This window comes from Enoplosus armatus, chromosome 1 (genome assembly GCF_043641665.1).
Source record: "Enoplosus armatus isolate fEnoArm2 chromosome 1, fEnoArm2.hap1, whole genome shotgun sequence".
Classification (NCBI taxonomy): Eukaryota; Metazoa; Chordata; class Actinopteri; order Centrarchiformes; family Enoplosidae; genus Enoplosus; species Enoplosus armatus.
The window spans coordinates 15,949,391-15,976,227 of record NC_092180.1 but is presented as its reverse complement, the minus strand read 5'-3'; the positions used below and the strand labels follow the sequence as shown (position 1 = coordinate 15,976,227).

The window sequence follows — 26,837 nt, the reverse complement described above, 5'->3', positions numbered from 1 at the left end:
CAAATAGACTTGCCTCGCCTTGATTTTAACAGTCATCTGCAGATCAAACATATCAAAGTATATATTAATAATAGTAGTGGTTTTCACAAAATGTCATCTTTTAATTTTGTCACTTTCTTCATCTCTGTGAGATTTGTTATACAGGACTTCCGTGTAAAGTCAGGCGCTGGTCACGTGACCTACCGTGGCAGTCATATGACGTTCTGGTTCGACTTGTTCACGCGGAGCTGCCCGTTGAGGACGTTGAAGGAAGTTACAGCGACAAAGAAGCCTCGTCTTTCTCTCAAACTGATGAAAGGCGTTGTGTAGTGTGCTTTCTGTAGTAGTAGTAGTAGTGAGTTTGGTTCCGCGATGTTCGCCGGTGGTTTGTTGGTGTGTTTGCTGGCCGTGTTTCAGCTCGGCTCCCGGGCTCAGTACGCTCCCGATGAGGTGACCCACCTGCCAGGTATGATGTTCAAACCGAACTATCGGCAGTGGTCGGGATACCTCCAGGCACGGCCGGGAAAGTTTCTCCATTATTGGTAAGGAACAGTAACCCGACTGGCATTCTGCAGTACGCCTCGGTAACCCTTATATCTAACCCCAAGTCTCGCCTTGCTCCACCTCAGTATGGCGTCAGTTTCGCGTGAAGTAAATTGTTGTTCGTTTGCAGGATGCGGACAATGACGGCCAAACAACGTGGGCGGCTTTTTGACTCTCACATTGGGATTCTTTTTGTCAGCAAATTGATTAAAAGGAGTCCCGTAGCAAAGTATTTCTTTTATTTTAAAAGTTTAATTTCTAACAAAAGATTACTGCTAATGGAAAGAATATGGTTACAACTGCCAGATGTGCTCATCTTTGAGTGCTATCTTTGGAGTCATTTTGAGGCGATTCTAAGGCTATACTCGTTTTCTCCATTTGAGGTTTGAATGTGGTGTGCAGCAGGTGTGACCTTTTTCACTATGTCATGCAGTATTAAACTCTGGTCCTGATCCCCTGCAGGTTTGTGACTTCTCAGAGGGACCCAGTCAAAGACCCCCTGGTACTGTGGCTGAATGGAGGCCCAGGCTGCAGCTCCCTGGATGGATTCCTGTCAGAGAATGGACCATTTCATGTGAGCATGCTAACTTTCTGAATAACTAGACCTGTGCACTTAATAAAAGTGACTCAGAATATCTATTGTTGAGTTTCCTTTTCAGGTAAACAATAACGGGGCAACACTGTATGAGAACACATTCAGCTGGAACAAGATTGCCAATTTGCTGTATGTGGAATCTCCCGCAGGAGTGGGATATTCCTACTCTGATGACCAAAAGTATGCCACTGACGATGACCAGGTGAGTTCAGTGACAGACCGACTCCTTTTTGGAAAAATAAAGAAAAGCTTAGAAACAGCATTTCCATTTCACATGTTCTTCTCTTAGGTCGCTGAAGATAATTACAAAGCCCTGCAGAGTTTCTTTGCCAAGTTCCCAAATTTCACTAAAAATGAGTTCTTCATCTTTGGGGAAAGTTATGGTGGAATTTATGCACCAACCCTCAGCCTGCGTGTGGCTACTGGAGCTGCCAAAATCAACTTCAAGGTGAGATGCTTCAAGCAAAGTGAATCAAAGTTATCCTGAGCCTCAGATGTTTTGCTCATCAGCACCATCAACTGCGCAGCATTGGTACCACCGCCAGAATGCAGTTTAATGATTAAAGAGATGCTGTTTTGTGAAATTGTGTTTTCAGGGCTTCGCAGTGGGAAATGGACTCAGCAGCTTTGCTCTCAATGACCAATCTTTGATCTACTTTGGCTACTACCATGGCCTTTTTGGAGAAGAGTAAGTGGCACTTTGTTGTAGAGGAAGCTGGTTTGCTTTGTGGAGAGGAAATATGTTCAGAAAGCAATGCCATCAGGTGCTAGTGTGTTCCCCTGGTTCATTCAGCAATGATGCACATAACATGCATAACCAGTTTGACTCTTTTTGGGGGACAAACATGAGGTTTCACATATTTAAGCTCATGCCTTCTGTAAAAGACTTGTGGATGTAAAAGGAGAGATTTGCTGTAATCTGAAGATAAGATACAGTTTGTATATTAATCTGTCTGTTAGGAGGAACAGCAGAGTATTATAATGTTTACTTAAGTCCTTTTCTTTAATGAATGCCAGGCAACCAAAGGAAAACATCACAATTCATTTTTGTGATTGTAATTTTGCCAGTGAAATCACTGTTAGTGATGTATACTGTTCTGCATCAGTATACAGATATTGATAGTGTAGACAACAAGCCAAGAAGTTATAAATTACTGATATGTAGTGATTGTCATTTTAAAGCTATGTTCTATGTGCAGTTTGTGGCGTGATCTGAACATAAATTGCTGTGACAAGGGGAGGTGTAACTTCTATAACTCCAGTTCAGAGGCCTGCAAGACGCTGGTATGTGTGCACTTTTTCTTGAGAATTTGGCATTTCTGGTGCTACTGGATGACTCATTCAGATTTTACTTCATCCTTGCCTCCCTTCAGGTGAATGTGGCTTTTGGTATTGTGTATGATAGTGGCCTTAATGAATATGCCCTGTACTTGGACTGTGAGGGTGGCAGAAGATCCCACAGAGGCTACGAGAGGACCATGAGTCATCTGTTTAAGAACTACAGGAAAAACCTACTCACCCACAAGGTGAGTGTTTCAGTCTAGCGCTGCTCACCCATGCACCAAATTCTTCTTATTGTCTAGTGGCATTAATGACAAAAAATCTTTACTGAAGTTTTCAGATCGAGTGCCTTCCTCCATGTCTCTGGGCGAAGTCCCTCCCTGCATCAACAGCACAGCTCAGATGAACTGGCTGAACAGAGGCGATGTGAGGAAAGCTTTACACATTCCAGATACACTGCCGCCATGGGACATCTGCAGGTAGGTTACAGCAAAATAATGAGCGTGATTAGATGAATGTGATTGTCCTGTAGTTGGTCAAAACGTCACTAATAATAAAATGAAAGGGAGCTGTGATTCCAGTACAGACTGGGTACTCCTTGTATTGCAATATTCCAGCAAATCTCAGCATACCAACCAAAGACGCATCACATATGTCAAAGTGTATCTTCATTTATCAATCTATACACAGAATAAAGTGACCATCTCATCTCACAATGTCACAAGAAGAAGGTGTTAAGAGATATAAAACAGTTGCTAAATGACACAGAATTGCTCTTTTGCTCTGGCAAGCCACAGTTTGCCACATGAGCAGCTTACTCACAGTAAATCAATTATTTACTGATGAGATGTAGCAATTTTTATTAAACGACAAAATAGGTAGGTATGCAGATTACAATAGAATAAGATTCTACAGTTGGTAGTGGCTCTGTGAGGCTTTACTTGGGCACAGCAGTGCTTTGAGCTAAATGCTAACATCAGCATGCTAACCTGCTGATTTTAAGAAGGTATAATGTTCTCCTTAGTTTAGCTTGTTTGTCAGTAAGCACTAAATGCAGCTGAGGGTGATGAGAATGTCATTAGTTTAGCAAATATTTGGTCATAAACTAAAGTATTGCACAAATATTTTGACCTGCTGGTGGTGCTAGATGAGAAGTCAGAGCATCACCAAAGTCAGTAGGATCATCTGGGGACCATGAATATTTGAAATATCACAAACTATTGGATGGATTGCCATGACATTTGGTTCGTCTGGACCGACAGATAGACAAACATCATCATTCCTACAGCCATGATACTAGCATTCAGATTGTGTTACTGTTGGTTTGTAACAGTCATTAAGGGAGAAATGTATGCACATCCAACAGGTACTGGACCAAACGGGAGATTTTATGGTGTTACCGTGTGTGGATTCTAATTCTTTGCCTTGATAATGGCTGTTTTTAACACCTTTTTTTTTTTTTAATTTTATATGAAGTAGTAGTTTTAGACTATAGCACAAGCCAAATTGCTGTATGTAATTGTTTATTCACGTATAGCTGAGGCATTTTCTCTTGTCTGTGTACAGTTTGGTGCAGTAGGTCTGGCACACGACAATCATAATCAACTCTTTTCTTCATTATAGTGATGATGTTGGAGAGCAATACACCAACCTGTACCCAACAGTGAAGGAGGTGTATCTGAAGCTGCTCTCTCTGGACCTGCGGGCACTCGTCTACAACGGAGACACAGACATGGCCTGCAACTTCCTGGGTGACCAGTGGTTTGTGGAAGACCTCCGCCTCAACGTAGGAACTTTAAGTTTAGGAAAGATTATACATTTTTCCCCCCAAACAGATGCACTAAGTCGACTAATAAATGTTGTTCTCAGGCAACGACTAAGTATCAGACCTGGCTTCATGATGACCAGATCGCTGGTTTCTACCAACAGTTTGGAAACATCACTTTCCTGACAGTCAAGGTAACCACCAGCGTGTTGTTTAATGTCTGCCGTGGACGCATAGTCATCCTATTTTAGATGATGATGATGATGATGATGTTGCATTATTGTGAAATACTGCTGTCCTGTGTTTCAGGGTGCAGGTCACATGGTTCCTCAGTGGGCTCCAGGTCCAGCTTTCCACATGTTCCAGTCTTTCCTAACAAATGACTCCTACTGAGTCCTACTATGGAGACTGCTGTGTGTAATATACCTGCACTCATCACTTGTTAGATAGTACATTTTTCTCAGGGAGGATGATTTTGGAGGGAAAAGGACTGTTAGGGCACTTATCATTTGTATTGTTCATAGAGTACCTTCAGTGCAGTGAGTATTTGGAGAGGGACACGTTATTTGTTGTGTTGTCTTTGGTCTGCATCACATTGGATTTAAAATGAAACAATTCTAGTGCCAACTTCCAGTTCTGAGGATGTTTCAATCTATATTGAGCTAATAGGTTTTTTTAAAAGACCACAAATAATTGGACACATAAGCAAATGTGAATAAAATAATCATACTTTAATATTTGGATCCCAGCCAGCTTCCTGTCTTGCTCATTTTGGGGTTGTGTGCCTTCAGTCTGGTTTTCAGTAAGTGAAAAGCACTTGCTCAGTTCTGCTTAGCCTTAAAAGCTCCTTGGTCGCCTTGTTGAAGATTATTGTTCTGGAACTGGGGAACTACAAATAGACGTATAACAGGGTACAAGTCCTTTACTACTCACACCAAAGTAGAAGCAAAAACCCGGCTTAAAAAGTCAGCGCTTTGACCTTACTGTTTCATTTCATATCTAATGTGCTGCTTAAAAAGCCAAAAAGGAAATTGCCCTTGTCCAGATACCTTGACTGCACTTGACATGATAAATGAAGCTATTTTCTGTGGCACTGAAGTAAAGCTGAATCTTGGTGTTTTGCAGTTTTTCATTGACGTTTTCAGCAAAAGTTTAGTAAATGAAATGATACAAGATGATCGTTCTGAACTTGAATGACATTTCTCAAACTGTCTTTATCAACTTCACTTGCATTTGTCTCTTTATTAAATGTTTTGAACTGCCAGTGACACATGGATTGTCGGATTTATTCACATGCCTTGATTGTAGTTTATTTATTGGATTATCACAAGTAGTTCTGTTAAGTATTTCCATTAAAACTTGCCATTAAATTCATGCAAGTCAACTTTCTGATCAATGAATGCTTTGGGGGAGAAAGTATACAACCTTTTAGCCTGAAAACACAGTAGATCAGTGACAGAAATCATAAATGCACTAGACATTCACTCATGACCAGACAAAATGTAGTCTGCAGCACCATAAATTGACAAATGGTTCCACACCAAATCATGAAAACATGTATTCCAACAATGATTGCAAGACATTTTAATGAACAGTCTGACACTCTTAAGTTTTGTACTGGTCAGACAGCCTTAATGTTTTGACTGTAGCTTCTTTCCCTTCCTCTAAACGGTGTGGTAGAAGTATCAATGTAATTAGTCCAACAGCAACTAATACAACATAATTGCTTTTCCAGGGTAAAAAAAAAAAATCCCTTTTACCTCAACTGTCCCTTCATGTTCACAAATAACACCTTATATTGCTGAGTTTCATAAACAAAAACAAAAGGCTTGAGTCTCACTTGTTTGATTATGGATCATAATATGCTTAATGTACCCAAGATTATTAGCTGTGATACAGTTTAATTGAATAAATGTAAAACCAGGGATTCAATCCACTCAGTTTAGTCTTGATTACCATATTATTGAAAACCTTTGAACATCTTCCTCATTTTAAATATACTTCAGCTGCATTTACAGTTTAGTTGAAAGTAATTTCATGAAATTAGTTTTAATTTTCCATCCAATTTGATTTCAAAAATTGTGTTAACATCTTTAATTAGTGTTAAATAGATTCAGAGTCTTGAATATTGGGACATAAACAAAAACCTCACTCTTTGGTTTTAAGTAAAAAAAGAAATACATTATTATTTCTCATTCTGAGCTTGAAACAAAGTCTTCAGTGGTGTGAACTTATTCAAGTAGATAAAACCTCAAACTGAGTTTGATTAGTTGGCTTCTCCCCACTGACAAAGTGTTTTCTGCAAGTGATGTGCAAACTGAATTCTGCGTAGGTTACATCCACCTTTTGCATACATTCAAAGACAGTACCATTTCCAAACCCATCCTGTGAGGATTCAGCACTGTTTTTTTTCCATATCGTAAATGTGAAGGTGCTGCTCGTCTGGGACACACTGAAGGTCTGTTCACAGTGTTTAAGGAGGCGCACTGCTGTGGTTTTCAGTCTGACTGCCAGTTAACCGCTTTGCACAATGACCTTTTTACGGACCTGCAGGTTTACATGAACGTCGCTTTATACTTTCGCAAACTTGTCTTAACTAAGAAGCCATCATCATAGTAACTTTATAAAACATGTATGAAAATGTATGAAAATATATTAAGAAACCAACAAAACTAAAAAATAAATAACTGAAATGGCTTCCTAAATGTATTTAAAAGTGGAATATGATTAGTTTGCCTTGCCCAAGTAACTGAAAACCACAACTTTTTTTCCCCCAACTGATTTAGAGATACTGACCGGAAATTAACAAATCAACAAGACTTGAACTGCCCAGCTCTGCTGATAACACGTCACTCATTAATGATGCAAACCTCTCACCAAACTATGAGCAGCACCAACATAAAGTCTGGACTTGGATTAGACCTGGGAACCGAAGCATGTCATTTTCAATAAGAAACATTTACTTTGACATGCAAGTTAAAATACACAAATTGGTACAATTTCATTATTAAAATCAATTTGATTGTAAGACCCTTCTATAAAAAGTCCTTCAGCTCTTGTAAACAGGACAGGAATGTGTCGCCCATACAGGGTCCCGAGACGGGGGAAGTCATTCTGTGCCCCTGTGGATGGCTAAACCGTCCAAAACTGTTTTCACTGCAAGTTAAACCCATCATAAAAACATGAAACATGCAATTTAAACTTGACATAAAATAAAAAGTGTCTGAAGTCACTTGGCATTGTGGGATGTCTGACTACTACCCGACTGAGTAAAGAGCTGTGGAGCTTTAACTCAATATGAAGCAGGGATGTGACATGCCGTAGAGGTGTTGTTTTTCTAAATGAGTGTCATGAGATGCTTCTCCATCTTATCCAGTGGGTCAGTATAGCAGCACACAGGACTAAGCACCCGCTCAATAACGAGGACACCGCTGGCTCAGATGAAAACGTTCCTTTTAGCTGACGACATCTTGGTAGATGGAGTTGGTTGTGGTGAGGCCAAAGATGAAAGCTCCGATCGTAACCATGACAACACCAAAGACCACCAATCCATGCCAGCTGTGACAGAGAGACCAACGTTAGAGAAGATCTTTATCAAGGAAAGTTTTACTCAAATATGCATGACACGTTTTTTATATCGACACTGAATCAAATGTTTCTAATGTCAAATTGTCGCTCATAGTTCCAAAATCACAGAGAATAAACCCTGCAGATTTATGTGTTTACATTTCTTTTAGGGCTACAACTAACTTTAATTAATCAATCAATCAAAACCCAACAATATTCACATTGATATAAAACTTCAAAAGAATGCTATTTTACTCTGAGTCTGGTGAATGTCTCACCCTAATGGCAACTGTGTGATAATGCATCTTTAAGTCACGCTGTGAGGAAATTCATCTTCTGTGTTTGACCCCATCCTAACTACATGATAGCAAAGGGGCACAGCACCGAAGGAGAAACTCCACACACGGAGGCCCCTCGTAGGGTTAGATCCAAGGACCTTGTTGCTGTGCCTCGCACTATAATTTAATCCATTTTTAAAAATTCCAAAGAAACTGAAAGACATCTAAGCAGCATCTCACCTTGCAGATCGGCTGTCTGTCTCCGACAGCTTGGCTTGCACCAAACACAAACCTGTGAAGTTAAAGAGACGTCGAATAGACTTTACAGTGTGACATTAAAATTGCACTGAAATCTGAAACCTTGCGAACGATGAGGGAAGTGTTACCTGGGAAGACAAAGATAAAGCAGGCTGCCAATCCTCCGATCAGTGAGATCACCCGACCAATATCTGGGATGAAGAGGGCGAGGACAAGGGTGACGACAAACCACACCAGCGTCTGCAGGATCCTCCTCCTCTGTTCACGACGCACACACACCTCCACCTGCTCGCCTTGGAAACGCAGCCAAAGTCCTTCTATAACCGCCCTGGAAGGACACACGATGACACCAGAGTGCAGTGAGGAAACACTGAATTAACAGCATTGTAAAATAACGAAAGTTGTCTTTATTGCACACTGATCCCATGTCTTCTTTCTACTTTACACTCTGATACCAGGTACCGATCCAATACAATGGCTCTTTTTTCATTTTTTCATATCTCACTGTATGCAACCGATCTGGATCATTCTTGTATGTATAAGATAACATGAGGCTGTAACTACATATCACTGTACAATAGGTAGAAATCTTCATACCTTTTTTTTAGGTTTGTGCAATTTAAAAATCTTTTTACAATCTTGACAACAGTGACTGAGAAACAGTACGCTGAAAAACAGGGAGACCAGACGTGAGGAAATCACTGCATCTTACCTGCCACAGAAGTGTAAAATGGGGTAGGAGGTGATGACACAGATGACGATAAAAGCTCTTGCGATGGCCACAGCGATATCATCAGGAGGGTACGACATCAACACATCCTGACTGACATTGGAGCCAAATGTCAAGAAGCCACAGACACCTGATCAAACACAACAAGCATTTAAGTATTGACACCCAGCCCCGAGCTGTCTGACTTGCAAAAGGCGCTACATAATAGGTGTCTTCTGTTATCGAAGTAATTTCTACTGACATTTAAACACTCAAACATGTTGAAGATTAGGAACGACTTTATATGTAATCCATGTGACAAGACAACTAATAAAGTGCAAGTTTGTTGTATCAGATGGTTTATTATGACTGTATACCGTCTGTTTCCAAGCAGTTTCCTAAATGTATTCCCAAGTCAATAAATGTGAGACTCAGACAGGTTATAAGGTACATTATTGAGTATACTAGTGCACATATTGATAATACCTGTTCCTGTGTAAACGAAGAGACAGATTATCATGCTGAGAGTCACTACGACTCCCCAAGGCTTGATCTCTTTTCTGCTCATGCTGTCGAACACTGGCACACAGCTGACATGGCACTGGAGAGAGAGAGAGAGAGATTGGACAAAAATAATTAATCAATATCAAACTTAAAGAAAGGCATGTAGTTGTTTGATCTCAAATTATGCCAAATGAAGAGATACCTGGAAACCAAAGCATATGGTGGGCATTGCATTGAAAACTGCAGTCCAGGAAGCAGAACTGTAACAAACACAACGATTTAGCAAAAGAAGAAAAGCATGATGACGAGGATGCAGATGTTTCTGCTTGAATGAGTAGGTGGACAACGCTTTTTAAAAAGCTGATGGCTACATAAAGTAAGAGCACTGTCATGAAGTGTGTGCAGAGCTCACCTGGTGGGAACATAGCTGGGAGTCACCTCTTTATCCGGCCAGATGTACTTTATAATGACCACGATGGTAACATACCAGGTTCCCATCACGCTCAGAGCACTGCGATGAAGAACAGAAACAACAACAACTCAGACATGATCATCACGCAAGGCAAGAAGTGTTTTTTATTTCTCAGTGAGAAAATAAGCTAAGTGAGTCAACTGAGTTTATACCTGGCATACTTCTGAAAGCCAATCTCCCTGGGGATGGAGAGAGGAAGAATAACCAGGACTGCAGTAACAACGATGGTAAATTTGCGGTCAGTGTACCAGTAGCCACTGACTGTACCATCTATTTCATGAGCCACTGCAGCTATCACTGCAACAAAAAAACAGGAATTACAATAAAACTTTAACAGACAGGACGGACAGAAGGAGGCAGTAAAATATATGCTGGATACGAGTGGAGAGTACCACAGTGGGCATTAACTGTAAACTGCTGTACACACGGTAGAGATTTAGCAAAGTAGATAATCAAAGTCACAACCACTCCATTTCAAAAGACCAGAAGAGGTGGAAGGTCACAGGAAACAGGCAGGAGTAGGATTTCTACACTGTCAGCATCTCAGTACGTGGAAATGTCGGTCACATGAGGGACACATTTACTGAGCGAAAGAGCTGAGTGGTGTCATCCTTGATGCTCTTTGCCCTTGTCGATGATGGCAGAGCTTTTTTTTTTTTAAAAAGGTAATCAACACTTCTACTACTACTAGACACCTTCCTTTGCTCAAACACACAGATAACTAAAATGTGGGACAGTAATGGCAAAGTCCATGTAGGTGACAGAACATTAAGTTACGACACTGCAAAGCTGAACTCTGAGAAATGGCATTTTTAACTGTTAGAGGTTAAGGAAAATATAAACTAAGATCACAGCTTGTCTGACCAATCTCATGAAAGGAGACAGAAACAGGGTGGCTGGTGAGTGATTCACTGTATCAGTGTGAATATACTTACATCGATCCAGCTGGTCTCCAATGACAATAAAGAAAGCAATACAAGTCCCAAAGGTGTAGACAGCAATGGCTACTTCACATATGACTCCAGTGACTTTCCCACAAGCAGCTCGAACAACCTCCTGATAGGTGCTTTCGTTACTGACCTGAAGAAACCAGACAGATAAGTACAAAGTGGTTTCAGCAGTAAAAAGGTATTGGAATAGTCTTTTTGCTATTTACAGGATATTGAATGTCTTCATTATTTACAGCTGCTGAGTACCGGTGTCTCCCTAACCCTAACCCATAGACAACAGGGTCCAATGTACACAATGCAGTGTCAGGCTTCATGTCAAGGTAAAGAAATACATCTCATTCTGTACACATTAAACTGCCAACATCCTGCTCCACCATCTCTGAATGTTCTTCAAGTCTTCTGACATAAAATCTTAAACTGCTAGCCACTGAAGTAAATCAAAGTCACTGTCTGGTTTCTTTGAGCATCTTGAGATGATAGATGCGTTGTGAGATGCTGCATTAACATACTGAAGTCATCCATTTGAAATACAGTAAACGGAGGCCTTGAAGGGATGCACCTGCTGAGCCAACAGTGTTTTATACGATGCTGAGTCAACTAGAATTTGCCAGATCCAGGAACAGTCCTCTAGTTGTCAGCTAAACATTTTGTCAATCATATGCCCATGGTAGATTTATTCTGTTTTGCTTTGCTGACAAACAATCTTCTACTGATAAAACTCATGTGATTTAAGATTTGGCTCTTTTAATACAGTTGTAACACAGCATGAGTTATCAACAGTCAAAATAAGGTATCAGGTAAGTAATCAACCATAAAAAAGAATAAAATTCACTAGTGTATTTGTCTATGGCAATTTCCTTTCATCTGATATTTCCGGCAGGTTAAAACTAACTCATTTTGTACAGCAGCCGAACACACTGCTCTTCTTTTGCCATTTCTGAAGTGATACAGGGTCACTTTCGCAGTGTGCAGCATGTTAACAGGTAAACCTGCAGCAGGAGCCTCGCAGCTGACTGTATTCATCTTCAGTTTAGGGCATGGTTACAGAGAGAGTAATGACTGAGGCTGATGAGTACAGTCAGTCAATCATATTCATGAAGTCAGCTATTCTCATGGTACCACGTGCTTTAAGACAAAGTTCATCCTACAGCTGATTTTTGTATTTCAAAGCCATATTTCTCAGATGTTTCTGGGTCAGAACGAATATCATCTATAAAGTAAAGAAGTGATCAACAACTAAAATGTATTTAACTGGCTCAAACTTGGATGGACTCTTTCTCTTTTGCGTTTTAACGTGTAAGCACAAGTCTGAGCCATCAGGAACTGAAAGTTGTGATCAGGAATACAACCACGTTATTACACAACACTGCTCCAATTATTTCACCACTACTGAAGGAAAAATACTTGTGTGAAAGAAAAGCAGTCAGATTGAGAAGACTGCACAACAGAGGAGAAAATGAAAGAGAAACAGTAAGAGACGGACATAAAGACTTTCAGGAAGTCAGAATCTGACGGTCCTGAAGGTACACACACCTGGGAGCAGTAGCCCAGGATCACCAGTCCACTGATTATGAAGATCAGCATGAACTGAAAGAAAGAAACAGGAAGCATCACATTATAGTTCCTGATAATATTGACAATAGGCAGTTTTGTGTTGATCACAAGAAAACAGAAAATACATTCAGACTGTCAGCAGTTATCAGCTCTAACATTCAGAGCAGAGTAGTGTGGAAGTACTGTGTCTGCACATTATGTTGAAGCCAGGTTCAGTCTTAGATTCTAAGTTAAATAATTGATCAGTAATTTTAGTCAAACACCATTTTTTTGTCCTTTCAGTTTCTCTTAATGGCAACAAATACTTGCTTCTCTCTGTTAAGTTGTATGGAGGTATATGTTGGTGGACATAGTGAGCAATTTTTGGCCTCTAATAATATCTCATTAGCATTTGTCATCATTATCAATATTTTACATGCTAAATAATTAATAGAAATGTGGGTTGCAGCCCAATTTATCACATTACACCACATGTTTATAGTCTGAACAGTTGCCTCTTGCAGTGGGGAAAGGGCCAATAGAAGAGGCATACAGTTCTATGTGCCTCACTGGGATCTCCTCACCATTTGAAGCATCACTCCTGCAGTTACTCCTCCTGCCATATTGAAGGCTGCGGGGAAATTGAGTAGACCTGCTCCCAGTGCTGCGTTCACTACGATGAAGACTGCTCCCAAAGACGACACACCCCCGCTCCTCCTCCTGTCTGCCTCGAGATGCCGGTCAGACTCCACGCTGGGGCTCTGCAAGAGCCACGCCCTTTCTCCAGAGTCGTTACTCCCAACTGCGCCCCAGTCCTCGACATCAGTGTTAATCGCCATGAGTCAACAGGCTGTAGCTTGGCCTGCCAAGCCTTACACACCTCAGGAAATTTGTCTCCAACTCTCAGGATCCAAGTGGAGGAAAAGTTGATCAGAAAGTCTGACTGACAGCACAGGGAATCACGCAGAAGCAGTTAATATTTTATGTCCAGTTCCACAACAGTCAGGAGGCAGCAGCTGTTTCTGGTGGTGGAGCCATTCGGTAATCTGTAGTGAAATATCGTTTGAACTTAAAGATACTTGCATTGGTTAATAAAAACTGAATGAAATGAAATGTTCTGATATTGTAGCATATAATGTAAATTAAAGTGGTTATTTATCTTAGTGTTTGGATTCTCTGTGTGTTTTTTTCCTCTGTAAATAAACCGTAATTCTTAATCAACAATTAACCTTAAAAAGTTGAGGTAGGTTAATATTTTCTAACATTTTTATATCAGAGCCCACTATTCTTGTCCATTGTGCAGCAGTAGATGTTGGTTGACATGAAACCAGTATGCTATTGTCCCACATGGTCTGTGTGAGTATATTAAAAGGCTCACAGTGGAGTTTTAGACCACCAGTGATTCCTTAGAGAAAATGATTGACGAGCCAGTTCCTTAAATGTTTCTACCTTATCTTCTACTAACAAACACACAAGGAAGTACATACTCAAGAGCATGGGGTTGTCATGATGCAGTACATTATCAATTTAACTGTGTGAGGACTGCATACCTTCAGCCAAGCAAGACTATGGCAGCTTTTGAGTAGGACTCACACTGCACACCAGGGACCTGTGAAAGAGACATACAGCCTCAAGTCAAGAAGCTAATTCCCCCAGTAATACTGGCCATTAATATTGATATGCATGCTTGTTAAGAGGGTTAAGCCTTTCATACAAACCAAACTAAGATCATTTGTTTAGTTTTAAAAGGACCCTGACTCTTATCTTATGCCACAATGGCTCTCGAAAACAAACAATAACGCCATTTTACCTAACGTATGACGATGGATATGTCATAAAATCACTAATGAGCATAAACATTGTCGACAGAAACTGTAGGAGAAGAAGTGAAGCCAACGTTACCGGGAACAAGGGAAGGTGCTGATGAAGTCCAGCTTCCCTTAATTTAATTCATTGCTATCGTATTCTGCACAGACACACCTAGAGCTGCCTATACGGAATACTGGTTAAACACCGCACCTTTAACTGTGATTAGATTATCGCTTTTCCTTTCATTAACGTAACAATAACATCTGTCAACGCAGTCAACCCCTTTGTTTCTCTGTGTCCTACAATAGCTAGCTAGCAAACGTTACACCTAGTTAGCTGAACACAAAATACAACTAAGCTAATTATTTTTTTCACCAGACATTAAAATATCTCTACATCATTTATATTCTCTGTCATTTCGTCGCTGTCTTGTGATGTGTAGAGGATAAAACTCTGATAATGAGGAACAGTACCTTCAGCGTTAAACAGCCTCCGCCGTAGGTCAATGACTGAGCCGTCTGTGTTTTGGCAGCCCGTGCAGAGCAGAGGAGCATGTGACACTTTGTCACGTGACTGGAATTCTGGGTGTTCTTCTCGTTGCTCGGAATTGTGGGTATTGTAGTTCTCTGCATTCAATTCCTGCTCAATTTAGCAGGGGCACATATTTTATCTATTTTATGGATGAATGTTTAGAAATATATGGATGTGTGAGTATGAAGTCTCATTTAAGGTTTTAGCGTTCAAAAGAATAGAAGTACTCAGATGTTCTACCCAAGTAAAAGTAGGTATACCACAATATGCCCTGTTACAAGTAAAAGTCCTGCATTCTAAAAGCATCTGCAGAATATACTTTAAGTACCAAAAAGTAGTCGTTACGCAGAATGGTCCATTTCAGACCTATTATAATTAGTGATGCATTAATGTGCATATCACTTTAATGTTGCAGCTAGTAAAGGTGGGGCTCATTTTATTTACTTTACATACTGCTGTGTAGTTTAACCTATCACAATTTGTCATCATTTATCAGTTAATTTGTATTAAAATGTATTAATAATCTAAATCTGCACAGTAAAATGTTTGCATTCAAATGTAGATGAGTTGAAGTATAAAGTAGCATAAAATGATAATACTTAAGTAAAGTACAAGTATCTCAAAATTGTACTTAAGCACAGTACTTAGTTTCATGTCTGAAAAACAGCAGCCCAATGCTACACTGAAATATGAGTAATGTTACTTTATTATTGGTGCATTGTGGGTCAAGTGCTAGGTTACTAACAGTGCAACTAACGGCAATGTGGGCAACTGTGTTAGGGCCCCATATTTTTATTATTATTATTATTACCTAATCTCCCAGCTCTGTTGTATTTCCCTGAGGACCCTTAGTGGGTTAATCTAGCTGTGCTGCAGGTCCAGACGCACTCTTGTACATTTTAATGAGTACTGTGAACAATATATAGTCTCGCAAACACCTCTAGTCAGTGATTAACAGGAGAAGGAAACTATCAATGACAAAAATTATATTATATTAAAAATTATACAGTACGTTTTTAAGATAAGATGAACATTATGACATCTCTGTGTAGACCTACAGTACACTACAAGCGCAACATTATTGTAATGTTAGGTAAACCATCAATTGGAATAAGCAAAATATAGGCATATAAGCATAAAGGTGGGTAAACTGTAAGGAAAAGGATCAAGTTAACTGATCTCATTAGGAGAAAAAAAACACATTAGAAGAGATCATTACTCTACAACCATTTATTGTTTGTTCAATAAGGTACATGACCAGTGATCCATTATTTTATGACAGAATGCAAAACATGGAGGCAATGTGCCAGAAGTTTCAGAAGTATGAGTAGACTGGGGTCAGACCCCACATTTCTAAATGCCATTTGTGTCTCACAGTCTCAGTGACGAACAGATTCATATACTGAACCATGATGTCTGAGTAAAAGAGTATACCATGTGCATATTTCTTCATGAACTGTCTAGTGTTCACCCCAACCATGTACCCCACTCATCTGAATGAACCACACAGAGAAACATATGTACTTGTACCAAATACAAAGACTCCGTTATGAAAAGAAAATAAGAAATGGTGCGTTCGATTTGGGACTATGGTGCAATATGAAGAGAAATTTCTCCATTGTGGAATTCATTCAAAGTATTGATCGCTTCTCTGTACCGAGTTTAATTCTTTTTGGCTTGTGTGCTTGTTTGTATCGGGGGTTAAAAGGGACTGACTGAGAGACTGCTGCCCTGTGACGAAACAAAAAGATTCACAAATCCTGCTGAAAAAGAAGTGAATACAAGGAGATGGATAGGCAAATTCCAAGCAGAGATAATAAAGGAGACCAAATTACTGGATGATTGATTAGTTCAGGAGAACAACCACAGATTAGCCTGATAGCGAATTGATTACATGACTAACAAATAAAAACAGAGTGCCAGCCTAATCTTGAAACTCAAACAGTGCCTTACAACTTATAAAGTGCTACGACTCCACTATTAAAATTAAGAAAAAAAAAAAAGAACTCACATTTTCTACAGGCTCTCACATAGCAACACAGCTCTCAACTTGTACATAAAACGAATGCACAGTCTGACGTTACCCCGATGTTGGTTTCTTGATGTTTTGTAATGAGTGGGCCCACAGCCGATAAACAGCACACATTTAGGAGGACACTAATGCACAGCCAACAGTTGATTCCACAGAATAAATAAGCAAAGATGATCCGTCAGTAGTGGGTGAAACCATGTCTTTTACAGTTTGGCAGGGGGGCCTGTTCAGTGAAATGTTTAAAGGGAACCAGAAATTAAACAGTTTAACAGCAGCAACCGTTCCAAGTTGAACTCATGATGAAATCCAATCAATAAAATGTCTAACTAAATATTGAGCTCTTTTCTAAAAGGTGGAATGGAGGAGACAGAGAATAAGTGACGCATACAGCTCCTCTTCATCACTGTGGCTTTGATTCTGTTGCTCTCCCAGCAGGATCCACTCTACTTGGTGACTGTATGGATCGCCTGTGCCAGGTAGCCCACGTTCCCAGAGGACACACCTGCCATGGAAATTCTGCCATCCTTGGTCATGTACACTGAAAATTCCTTTGTCAGGCGCTCAACCTGCAGGAAAAAGAAAATAACACACACAACTCAAAATCCACGTCAGTATTTTAACAGCAAACATTCCCAAAGAGCTTTGTTCTCTCGTACTGAGATCAGCTGTCTGATCGACTCTTTAGAGAGCGCTGACAGCGTTACAGCAGTACATCCTGCTAAGACATAAGTCCTTCTGTATGATCATGGTAAAATATTTAGTTGTTTTCCATAATATTAGCTAGTGGGAGCATGTAGAGGCTGAACAGATGAGGCCTGAGAATCTTGATCTGACAGATTTACAATATATTTACATCATATTAGAGCAGCTCTATGGGAAAAATACAAATACTGTTTTGTAATCACGCAAGAGAAATGTCTGAATTTCCTTTTAAGATGGATTTTCAATTTAATACCAGAGCAAGTGCTTACATTCACAATAAAGTTTTAATGACAAAATCTCCTTATGCAGTAAGCTAGACTGCTGTGCTAAATTTACCTTTAAAAAAAAAGGACTAAGCTGGTGGTTTTTATTTTTTCTTTGTTTGAAATACTTCTTTGTAAGCTGCACATTTTTTTCTTAGTGCCATTTTTGTAGCTGAATTTGTCAGCTATTGTAGTTTGGCATCGTTTGATAAAGTTGTTTTCAACAATTAGTACATTTCAATGATGAACACATTTTTGTATCGTTTTCTGCTGTCAACCATCTAGTTTGTGTGTGTGTGTGCGTGTGTGTGTGTGTGTGTGTACCTGTTCGGGTTTGAGGCCTGTGAAGCAGAACATCCCGATCTGGTCCATGACGTGCTGCCAGTTGTGGTTGGAGCCCTCTTTTTTCAGACCAGCTACCAGCTGCTCTCTCATCTTAATGATGCGGTTAGCCATACCATGGACCTCCTCCAGCCTGGGATGAATGACAGCAGAGTCCAACAGATCAAGAAACAGATTCTGGAATATATCTTTAAAAGTTTGGTGCACATGAAAGATGCATTTGTTTTTTACAAAAATCAGGTTCTCTTCAGGTAATATGTGTGTATATATATATATATGCACTATAAGCACATACCACAGTGAGCGCAGATCTGGTGTGTTGAGAATGGTTGCTGCAATTCTGGCGCCATTCATTGGTGGGTTGGAGTAAATGGGCCTGATGAGGATCTTGAGTTGAGACTCCACCCTCTTTGCCTCATCTGCGTCGTTACACACCACAGTGAAGCCTCCCACACGCTCACCTGTGAATAACGACATGCACACTGAGTCATTCACAGCAAGTCTGACCAACACGTCTGCGAAACAGGATAACTGTCTAATTTGAGGTTACACATGACAGCCACAAAATATTTGGTTTGTAAATGTGAAAAATGTAACATTTATTATTTCCTTATTTTTCATCTGAATGAGATCTCACTGTGTCTTAAGAATAGTAGATATCACTGCGTTCACATTATGAAACATTGTTTTACTGAAGAAACAAACACCTATTCCTTAATGACTATTTACTGGATGACTGCTATTGGGAATTTGCCAATCATGACATTATGAGTCAACTGCACATAAGTAGCTGCACTGACCAGCTAAGTGGAAATTAACTGAAATTTGTTTCACATTATAATACTATTATATTCAGCGCTTTGGAAGTCTGAATGCTTACTAGAATAAGTCATTTTTCACCAACTACTTTTTACCACTGGGTGGTGGTAAAACACAAGCTACAGTTCAGCTTGTGTAGATTTTTCATTCTCTGACACACTCAGACATGCAAAAATGAATCTCCAGCTTCAACGTATGTACAGTAGAGCATATAAATTGTTTTTCAAATCAACTCTATTTTCAATTGATTCAGCACTTTGGCCAAAATTGTATTATCACAAATAACCAGATGCTAAAATGAGCAGACCCTGACCAGCAGTAGTTAAACGTACCAGTACCATTTCTAATTTTTATCTAATTTCTGCATGTCATCTTTATTAAAGACTTATTTAAAAGGTTTGTACTGAATTCTGACTGACCATAGAGACCCATATTCTTGGCGAAGGACTGGGACAGCAGGATGTTGTGGCCCTGCTCGATGAAGTAGCGGACAGCCCAGGCATCACGATCGATGTCTCCACTCGCGAAGCCCTGATAGGCCATGTCGAAGAACACCAGCAGGTTCCTTTTCTGTAAGGTGAAAGTGTGAGGACACAGACGCAGACAGAGGCAACCAGTTAATTATAATTCAAGTGATAACAGCTGGATAAGCTATAGTGCTTATCAATTGTGGCTTTTGAACTGTTCTGATTTTGAGATAAAAAAAAAATGTGTGCTGACATTTTATCAGAATGTAACGGCAAAACTTTCACAGACTTTTATTGAGATGATGCGCCCTCACCTTCACAATGTCAGAAATCTCCTTCCACTGCTCCGTCTTGGGGTCCACACCAGTGGGGTTGTGGGCACAAGCATGTAACATGAGCACACTCTGCTCTGGGATTTTCTGTAACATAAAAAGAGGTTAGTCAGCCTACAATTTCATATATAGTACACTCTTAGTTGATAGTGTTTTCACTGCAGCACCACCTGCCAGACATATAACTGATTACATGACTGACTCTAACCAGCTACTTTATATGACATTTTACCTTGGTTATAAACGAAAATGGACGCAAAAACATAAAGTTCTTCCTGGTGGCTGTTACATACAGTAAATACACACAAATGAAAAAATACACCACAGACTGAGTGGTGCTGTAGAAAACCCTCACAGTCCAATGACTTAATTACTAATTAAACTGAAAACTAGCCACAATTCTTCCCAAAAAAATGAAATATTCTGTGATTGTGTTTTAAATGGAATTACAACTTCAGAACACACAAAAAGATTCATCAAAAAATGTCCCCTAAGGATCATGATCTCAGACATCCCCAATGATTTGAAAATGTTTCTTATCGTCTTCACACATATCCCCACACATCATTAACGTCTTACAGAGATGTCCTCGAGGGCTCCATTGAAGTCAAAGCCACAGGTGGAGGGGTCGTAGTATCTGTAAGCTTTGAGCTGCATGCCAGCGTCTCTGAAGATGGGTGTGTGGTTTCCCCAGGAGGGTTTGGGCAGGTACACATCACGAGGACCTCCGTGGAATCGAGACTGTGACAAAGGAGACGACCTGGTGAGATAACCAGCCTGAAACTAAATATTTGTTTGTGCTAAGTGACCAATACAAGAGGACCTCACCAGAAAGTTGGCTCCAATGCGCAGAGATCCAGTTCCTGAGATGGTCTGGACAGTGATGCTCTGTTGGGAGAAGAGAACTGCTGCACTGATATGAACTTTAACTGTCGGAGCAGATTTAAACCTCATTTAGTTTGGAGTAGTTAACACCAACCAACTTACCCTGCCGCTCTTCAAGACCTCATTATCATTTCCAAGAGCGAGTTGGGCGCAGGACTTGGCAAACTCCCCCAGACCACCAATGGCAAGGTACTCCTTATCCAGCTGTTTGGCTGCAATAATAGCCTCTGCCTAGAAGGAAAGCGTAAAATCAAAAAGGTATATTACACATTTCCCTGTAATTTCCCTGACTGTTATTCCCTCAATACACTGAATGCCATAATGTACAGACATGCTGATGTTCCACGGGCCTACAGAAGCTGAGCTCAGGATGACGAAGCAAGAATGCACCAATGAGAAAGACCCTGACCAGCAATAACGTTTTTAACCCTTCAACTCCAACTCCCTGAGTGACCGCTCCATTTTTAAAAGACTTGCTTAAAAGGTCGAACAGTGTGATAGTGGAGTACTGTGGTTCTCTTTGAGTTCATTATCATAATAAATTAAGGCTCAATGACATGACTGACAGGGTTACCTCTGAATTGCATGGAGGAAAATCACTGTGTGTGCATTAGTGGATTCACAGGAGGGCTTGGTGACAGTTATACCTTGCGGACACAGCTGAGCACAAAGGGCTTGCCCTGGTCATCCCTGTAGGCTCCCACTCCCAGGTTCATCTTCTTGGGGTTGGTATCCTTCTTGAAGGCCTCGCTCACCCCCAGGATGGGATCGGGGGGACCCATCTGCACTCCACCCCACCATGAGCTGCAAAGACAACAAATCAGGTGAATATTGATGTGGAAGGCAAACACAGAAGAGGGTCGAGAGTTCGTCTGTGCGCGCTGCACTGAAAAACTGCTTTTTCCCCTCATAAACAGAAACACTAATGTATCCTTACAAAGTCATGCAATGCGCTGCTTCTAAAGTTTTCATGGCCTTGTGCGACGCCAATGTGATGGCCGTATTAGCCATGTTCCTGCAACACGCTGTGGACCTAATGCTTGAGATTAACTCCTCATGTGACCTGAGGATACCACACTGACGTGCAGACACATGAACGACACATGATCAGTGGACACAAGTTTTGTGAAACAAACATTAAAATCCATTCAGAAGGTCCAGAGTCCAAAAACAAGAGTTAATCTGGGTCTAAAACACAAAATCACTCCATTGTTCACTAAGTCACTGTTCCCACTTAGAAGAAAATGTAATTATGAACAAACACTATTTACTATTTGTGTTACCTTGATTTGTGCTTTTGGCAATATTTGTAATCCTTTTTAAAAACTTTCATTCATCTGGCCTGTTCATTTCCTCTTATTTTCAATTTATTAGTTAATCTATCTAGTGTTACGAAATACTGACTGATTAATCCTTAGCTTACTTACCAAAGACTTAGATATTACTAGATATTTTTAGGACCCAACATAATATCATGTCAACCTTGTCTCTTGTGTTTGCCATAATAAAATATAAGCATGCCTGCACACATCAGGCCTTATATAAAGTAACACTGACCCATCCAATTTCAATTGGGATAAATAGTCTTAAAATACTTTTCTTTCTAATTGATGTATCTGTCAGTTCCAGGATCACAGGAGATTATTCTATCCCTATAATACATCTATCTATCAAAAAATATCATATCTAAAAAATGAGTTTCGAGAGCAAATGAAACTAGATGTGAATGGAAAGGGGGTGGATCAGGAAAAAATATCAAAAACTTAGAATAAGGAACATCAACAAAGATGTTTCAGGCAATGTCTCTCTCAGTGAGGCATCCAGGAAAACACTAGCTGAGTCATCTGTGCATGGTGTGCGCTTCATGAGATGAAATTGTAGTTTGGCAGATTAGTAGATACCACTTGTGTATCAAAGGCCTATAAAATCAGTGCATTGTTGATTGCTTTGCTACTGGATATTTGGCTGCTATATCATAATAGATTGCTACCAATACAATAATCACCTCATCACTGTAACCTTTTGTACCTAAAACGAATAAAGTAAATACATTCTGTCACACATCTGCTTGATAAATGAGGGTTGTTGTATGTTGCGACCTTCACTGCCCTGCTGCTCGCATATTGTCTCAGGTTTCTTCTACTTTGTAAACACTCTAAACTTTGCAGCTAAATTTAGGACTGAACACTTTGCAAAGGGCAAGAGTCTCCAATCCCCTACCAATAATTTAAAAAAAGATCACACTGGCTCATTAAATAGTTATTACAGTTCACTGACAAACATATGTTTATGGCATGAAAATCAAGTGGTGTGGTAGGTGTGTGCCAAGTCCAGCCTAGCAATTGTTAACTTAAATACAATGGGGTGTTTGATTCTGAAGCTCTGATACAACAGGCACTGTATTTATGAGTCTGTAGTTTGTGGTGCTGTTGTATTGTAAATGCTGTTATCACAACTATGCTATATTCGTTTAAAGTTTAAGATGAGATAAGATTTCCTTATTTTCATTGCATGAGTACAGTGAAATATAAGTAAACAGCTAACTGAGTAGATTTAATAAAAACTGCATTCATGTACTGTATGTAGTTATATGTGAGAACATAAATAAGGAAACAAAATAAGAAATGTGTCTGTGCAAAGTGCAAACACAAGAGGTTGCGATTATTTTACTATGTAGTTTAGTTTTCAACACCACGTAGTGTACAATTGAGAATTACAGCAGCAAAAACGCTGCATACAGTTAGGGTCATTTGGGTTCAAGTGGTCTTATTGTGCCTGCAGTGTGCATGTACACAGAACCTTTGAACAGCTGAACTTCAGCATTTATATAAACATCACAGTGACTGACAAATTATCAGTAATCAATAGACCAAAGGCTTTCTAGGCCAGCTACAGGGGAGGATTGCTGGGCTTAAAAGAGTGTTCCTTCCCCAACAACTGCTCTTGATACTAGCGTTTAACTGAAAATGAACACGCCTGGTTACAAGTGGTAGGGAAAAACCCAGCTGTCATTTATTCAGTCTTTGAAACCAGACCAACGTGCTTGAACATGAGACGGCAAAATGGCAGAAACTCTGAAACACAACCACATAGACAGAAATATGATAGCACAGGCTAGCAAAACGAAACAAATAGTTACACCTGAGGAGAAAGAAGCAGAGGCTGAACAAAGATAAAGACACACGTACAAAACGTCCAATGAAACTGTCTACGTTTACAAAGGCTGCATACGAGATGTTTTAAGCAAATAGAAACGCAGAAGAAGATCTAAATAGGTTTGCCCTCCAAGCAGATCCTGAAAGGACATCGGTACCTATCTCAGCGCTAGAAAGTAGCAAATCAGCGATCAAAGGCGGAACACGATAGCCAATCAGGTCGCACGAATTCAGAAACTACGACAAGTCGCTTAGCTCAAACCGTGTTTGGGATTTGACAGCTGAAGCCATAGCGATCGTGTAAATCATTAAGAAACTTGCATTTGGAAACAAAGCAAAGCTAAATCGCAGCCTGGACGACATGTCATTATAAACAAGTTATCTATAACGAACCTAACCTAGCTGGGCTGTTCTTTTCACATAGTTACACACCGGCGACTGCTTCATGGGAACTTGTGCTGCTGACACATCAACGTGACTTTCATCTGTCGCGAGCTTCACTGATACCAAGTTTACCACCCTCTGAGGTCAACTTAGTGCAAATCGGAGAGGATGCCTAACACAACAGGTGCTGACCTGTAAGGTTACCGAGTCATAAAGCTGGAGTCCGTAACGTTAACCTACATATGAACATTAGCTGCGCTCTCGCGACTGTAGCTAACCTCAGATAGCATATCGGGGCCTATTGAAACCATTTGACCCCTGTGTGTGTTGGCTAGCCAGCTAGGATGGCTAAAGTAATCACAAACCAGTGAAGTTACAACGTCAATTTGATGGCTGACAGAACCGGTAACGGTAACCTTAAAATAAGGGCTTGTCTGCTGGTGAAGCTAGCTGTAAAACTAATGTGACAGCACGCTAACCAAGACAACGGTATCTAAATGTCTCTATGTCCGCTAGTTTTAAGCACATTATTGCTGTTTACCTGTTACGGCTGGACAGAACTCCCAGGGACGGGGAAATGTTCCCCAGACAGTAGATCACCTTGTTTGACTTGAGCAGGGCCATCGTTGTGCTGCGTTTGGGAGTCGAGCCTCGTAGGATGTGGACGGATGTGAAGGGCAGGCACGACCACGACGCTACGCTCTGAGTACGCGCTGACGTCAGAACAGCAGACGATCAATACAGTACTGCGTCTGTACCGCAGACCTGAGATTATAATCTGACTGTTAATCCTTAGACTGGTGTGGAGACGTCAGCAAAGGAAGGAGAGGAAAGCCACACACACAAATCCACACAACCCCGAGACAGTTTTCTTATTTTAAATTGTATAGATCAATCCACATCTTAATATTTTCAGAATAAAAGCCTTCTGACTAACATAGTCCAGGCCTCAAATCACTGAATTGAGAATCAGAATCAGAATCAGAAACTGTTTATTGCCAAGTAACATACATTACAAGGAATTTGCTGTGGTCTGAAGGTGCTATTGTGTTGATAACAAATAAGTAGAATATAAAAGCTAAAATAAGAATAAGAACAAAAATAGAAATAAGATAAGATAAATAACAACAGTGCAGTGACAAGAATAAAGTAAAGTGTCCAGGTAAAGTGTCCAGTAGGGGGTGGGTGCGTTAATGTAACGCAGGGGGGACAGGGGTGATGTACGTTAATATAACGTATAAGTAGTTTTTCACCAGACAATCAACACTGAAAGAGTCAGTGGTGGAGGAAGTACTTAGATCATTTACTTAAGTAAAAGTAGCAATACTCTGTCACAAATAGTAACTATTAACTACATTTGTCAAATAAATGCAAGGGAGTAAAAAGTACAATGTTTGCCTCTGAAATGTAGTGGAGTAGAAGTATAAAATAACATAAAATGGAATTACTAAAGTAAAGTACAAGTACCTCAAAATTGTGCTTAAGGTGAGTAAATGTACTTAGTTACTACCAACACTGAAAAGAGTCCATTGAGAGGTCATTCATAGAACTGTTTTACAATATTAAAGGGTTTGAGGGTTTATCGTCCCTTTAAAGATATGGATGTTGATAAAGTTGCCTAGTGTATATTTACAAGATTAATACCTCACTGTGGCTGTTCAGGATAAACCCCCTTAATGACAACTAACAGATAGGGCCTTGTTTTTAGTTAGACCACATATGATAGCAAGTGACCACCAGACAAAACATCTCTAAACTGGACAAACAAAATATTTATGTGTACATTGATCCACTTAAATTCCTAAATATCCTACAGTCAGATTGTGGTCTGTTTAATGATAATGTGACAGAAGTCTATTGGCATGTTTGCTTTACAGCCAGTGTACCTGCTCCTGAATGTTCTGTCCAAGTGCTCATATGCAGCACAATTGGTTGAAGTGACAAACACAACTTTATGGTACTTTTTATGGGGTACTTGATGATAGTAGCATTCTGCAGTTACTGGATTTGTCCACTTGAGGGCAACATCACACAATAGACACTGCATTGTCTTTTGAGCTGCAGCTGCTTCTCTAGTTGCTCTATGTATGATTATCTTTCCAGTAGTCTTCATCGTGGAGACTTTTCTAGGTTCTGTGATGATTACAAAATGTCAACATGACATTCCTCCTAGGTCAGATTAGGTCAGATTTAAATATTTGAGTTTCTGTGGCCATGCAAAGTGTTACAAGACATCGGAAATGAAATGCTAAATTGTACCTGACCCACTGCAGAAAAAGTGTGTAATTTTTAACTGAAGGAAAAAATTATTAAGAACTATCATCACTGATTTACTTTTCCTGTTTGCCCGGACACTGGTACCTCCAACCTCCCACCAGATGGAGACCTTCTCCACATTTCATTCCTCAAAGCTCACCAGCACTCACTGTTTGTTGTGTCGCAGCCAAACGATAAAAAAAACACCTTGCAATTATCAAAGTCTCTGAAATATTCTTCTGCTTCTCTCCCTCTAATCACGTTAATGTGCAAGTGTGCCTTTGCCTGATGTTAAGGGGCTACTGCAGTAAGTGGCTGCATTAAGTGAAGATGCCAGGCATGTTTTCACTTTCAGAGTCATACAAGTTTACAAGAACAGCAACCTCGCTGTCACTCAGTCTGTAGAGAAGGAACAGCGACCTGGAA

At 40.1% G+C, this 26,837-nt stretch overlaps 3 protein-coding genes across 4 annotated transcripts; 1 reads left to right on the top strand and 2 right to left on the bottom strand.

Annotated features, from left to right (window-relative positions):
* Positions 1-227: 227 nt before the first annotated feature.
* Positions 228-5,433, top strand: LOC139283875 (lysosomal protective protein). 2 transcript variants are annotated; one of them, XM_070903937.1, is made up of 11 exons: positions 228-521; positions 985-1,096; positions 1,182-1,319; positions 1,407-1,565; positions 1,714-1,805; positions 2,317-2,401; positions 2,491-2,643; positions 2,732-2,877; positions 4,022-4,184; positions 4,268-4,357; positions 4,473-5,433. In XM_070903937.1, exons 1-11 carry the CDS (start codon positions 352-354, stop codon positions 4,554-4,556), a joined length of 1,392 nt encoding a protein of 463 aa, XP_070760038.1. In that variant the 5' UTR covers positions 228-351; the 3' UTR covers positions 4,557-5,433. The 2 variants fall into 2 exon arrangements, with proteins under 2 accessions (XP_070760038.1, XP_070760047.1); XM_070903946.1 differs by having other exon boundaries at positions 2,491-2,647; positions 2,745-2,877.
* Positions 5,434-7,618: 2,185 nt separating this feature from the next.
* On the bottom strand, positions 7,619-13,273 carry slc38a7 (solute carrier family 38 member 7). Its single transcript, XM_070903985.1, has 11 exons — positions 13,019-13,273; positions 12,435-12,488; positions 10,887-11,031; positions 10,104-10,248; positions 9,892-9,990; positions 9,682-9,739; positions 9,462-9,576; positions 8,979-9,126; positions 8,395-8,594; positions 8,249-8,300; positions 7,619-7,721 (listed from the first exon to the last, which is right to left on the bottom strand). Exons 1-11 carry the CDS (start codon positions 13,271-13,273, stop codon positions 7,619-7,621), a joined length of 1,374 nt encoding a protein of 457 aa, XP_070760086.1.
* A 2,716-nt stretch (positions 13,274-15,989) lies between these two features.
* On the bottom strand, positions 15,990-24,817 carry LOC139283892 (aspartate aminotransferase, mitochondrial-like). Its single transcript, XM_070903972.1, has 10 exons — positions 24,697-24,817; positions 21,264-21,420; positions 20,719-20,847; positions 20,560-20,619; positions 20,311-20,472; positions 19,714-19,818; positions 19,352-19,502; positions 18,409-18,574; positions 18,096-18,246; positions 15,990-17,372 (listed from the first exon to the last, which is right to left on the bottom strand). Exons 1-10 carry the CDS (start codon positions 24,777-24,779, stop codon positions 17,250-17,252), a joined length of 1,287 nt encoding a protein of 428 aa, XP_070760073.1. The 5' UTR covers positions 24,780-24,817; the 3' UTR covers positions 15,990-17,249.
* Positions 24,818-26,837: the final 2,020 nt, after the last annotated feature.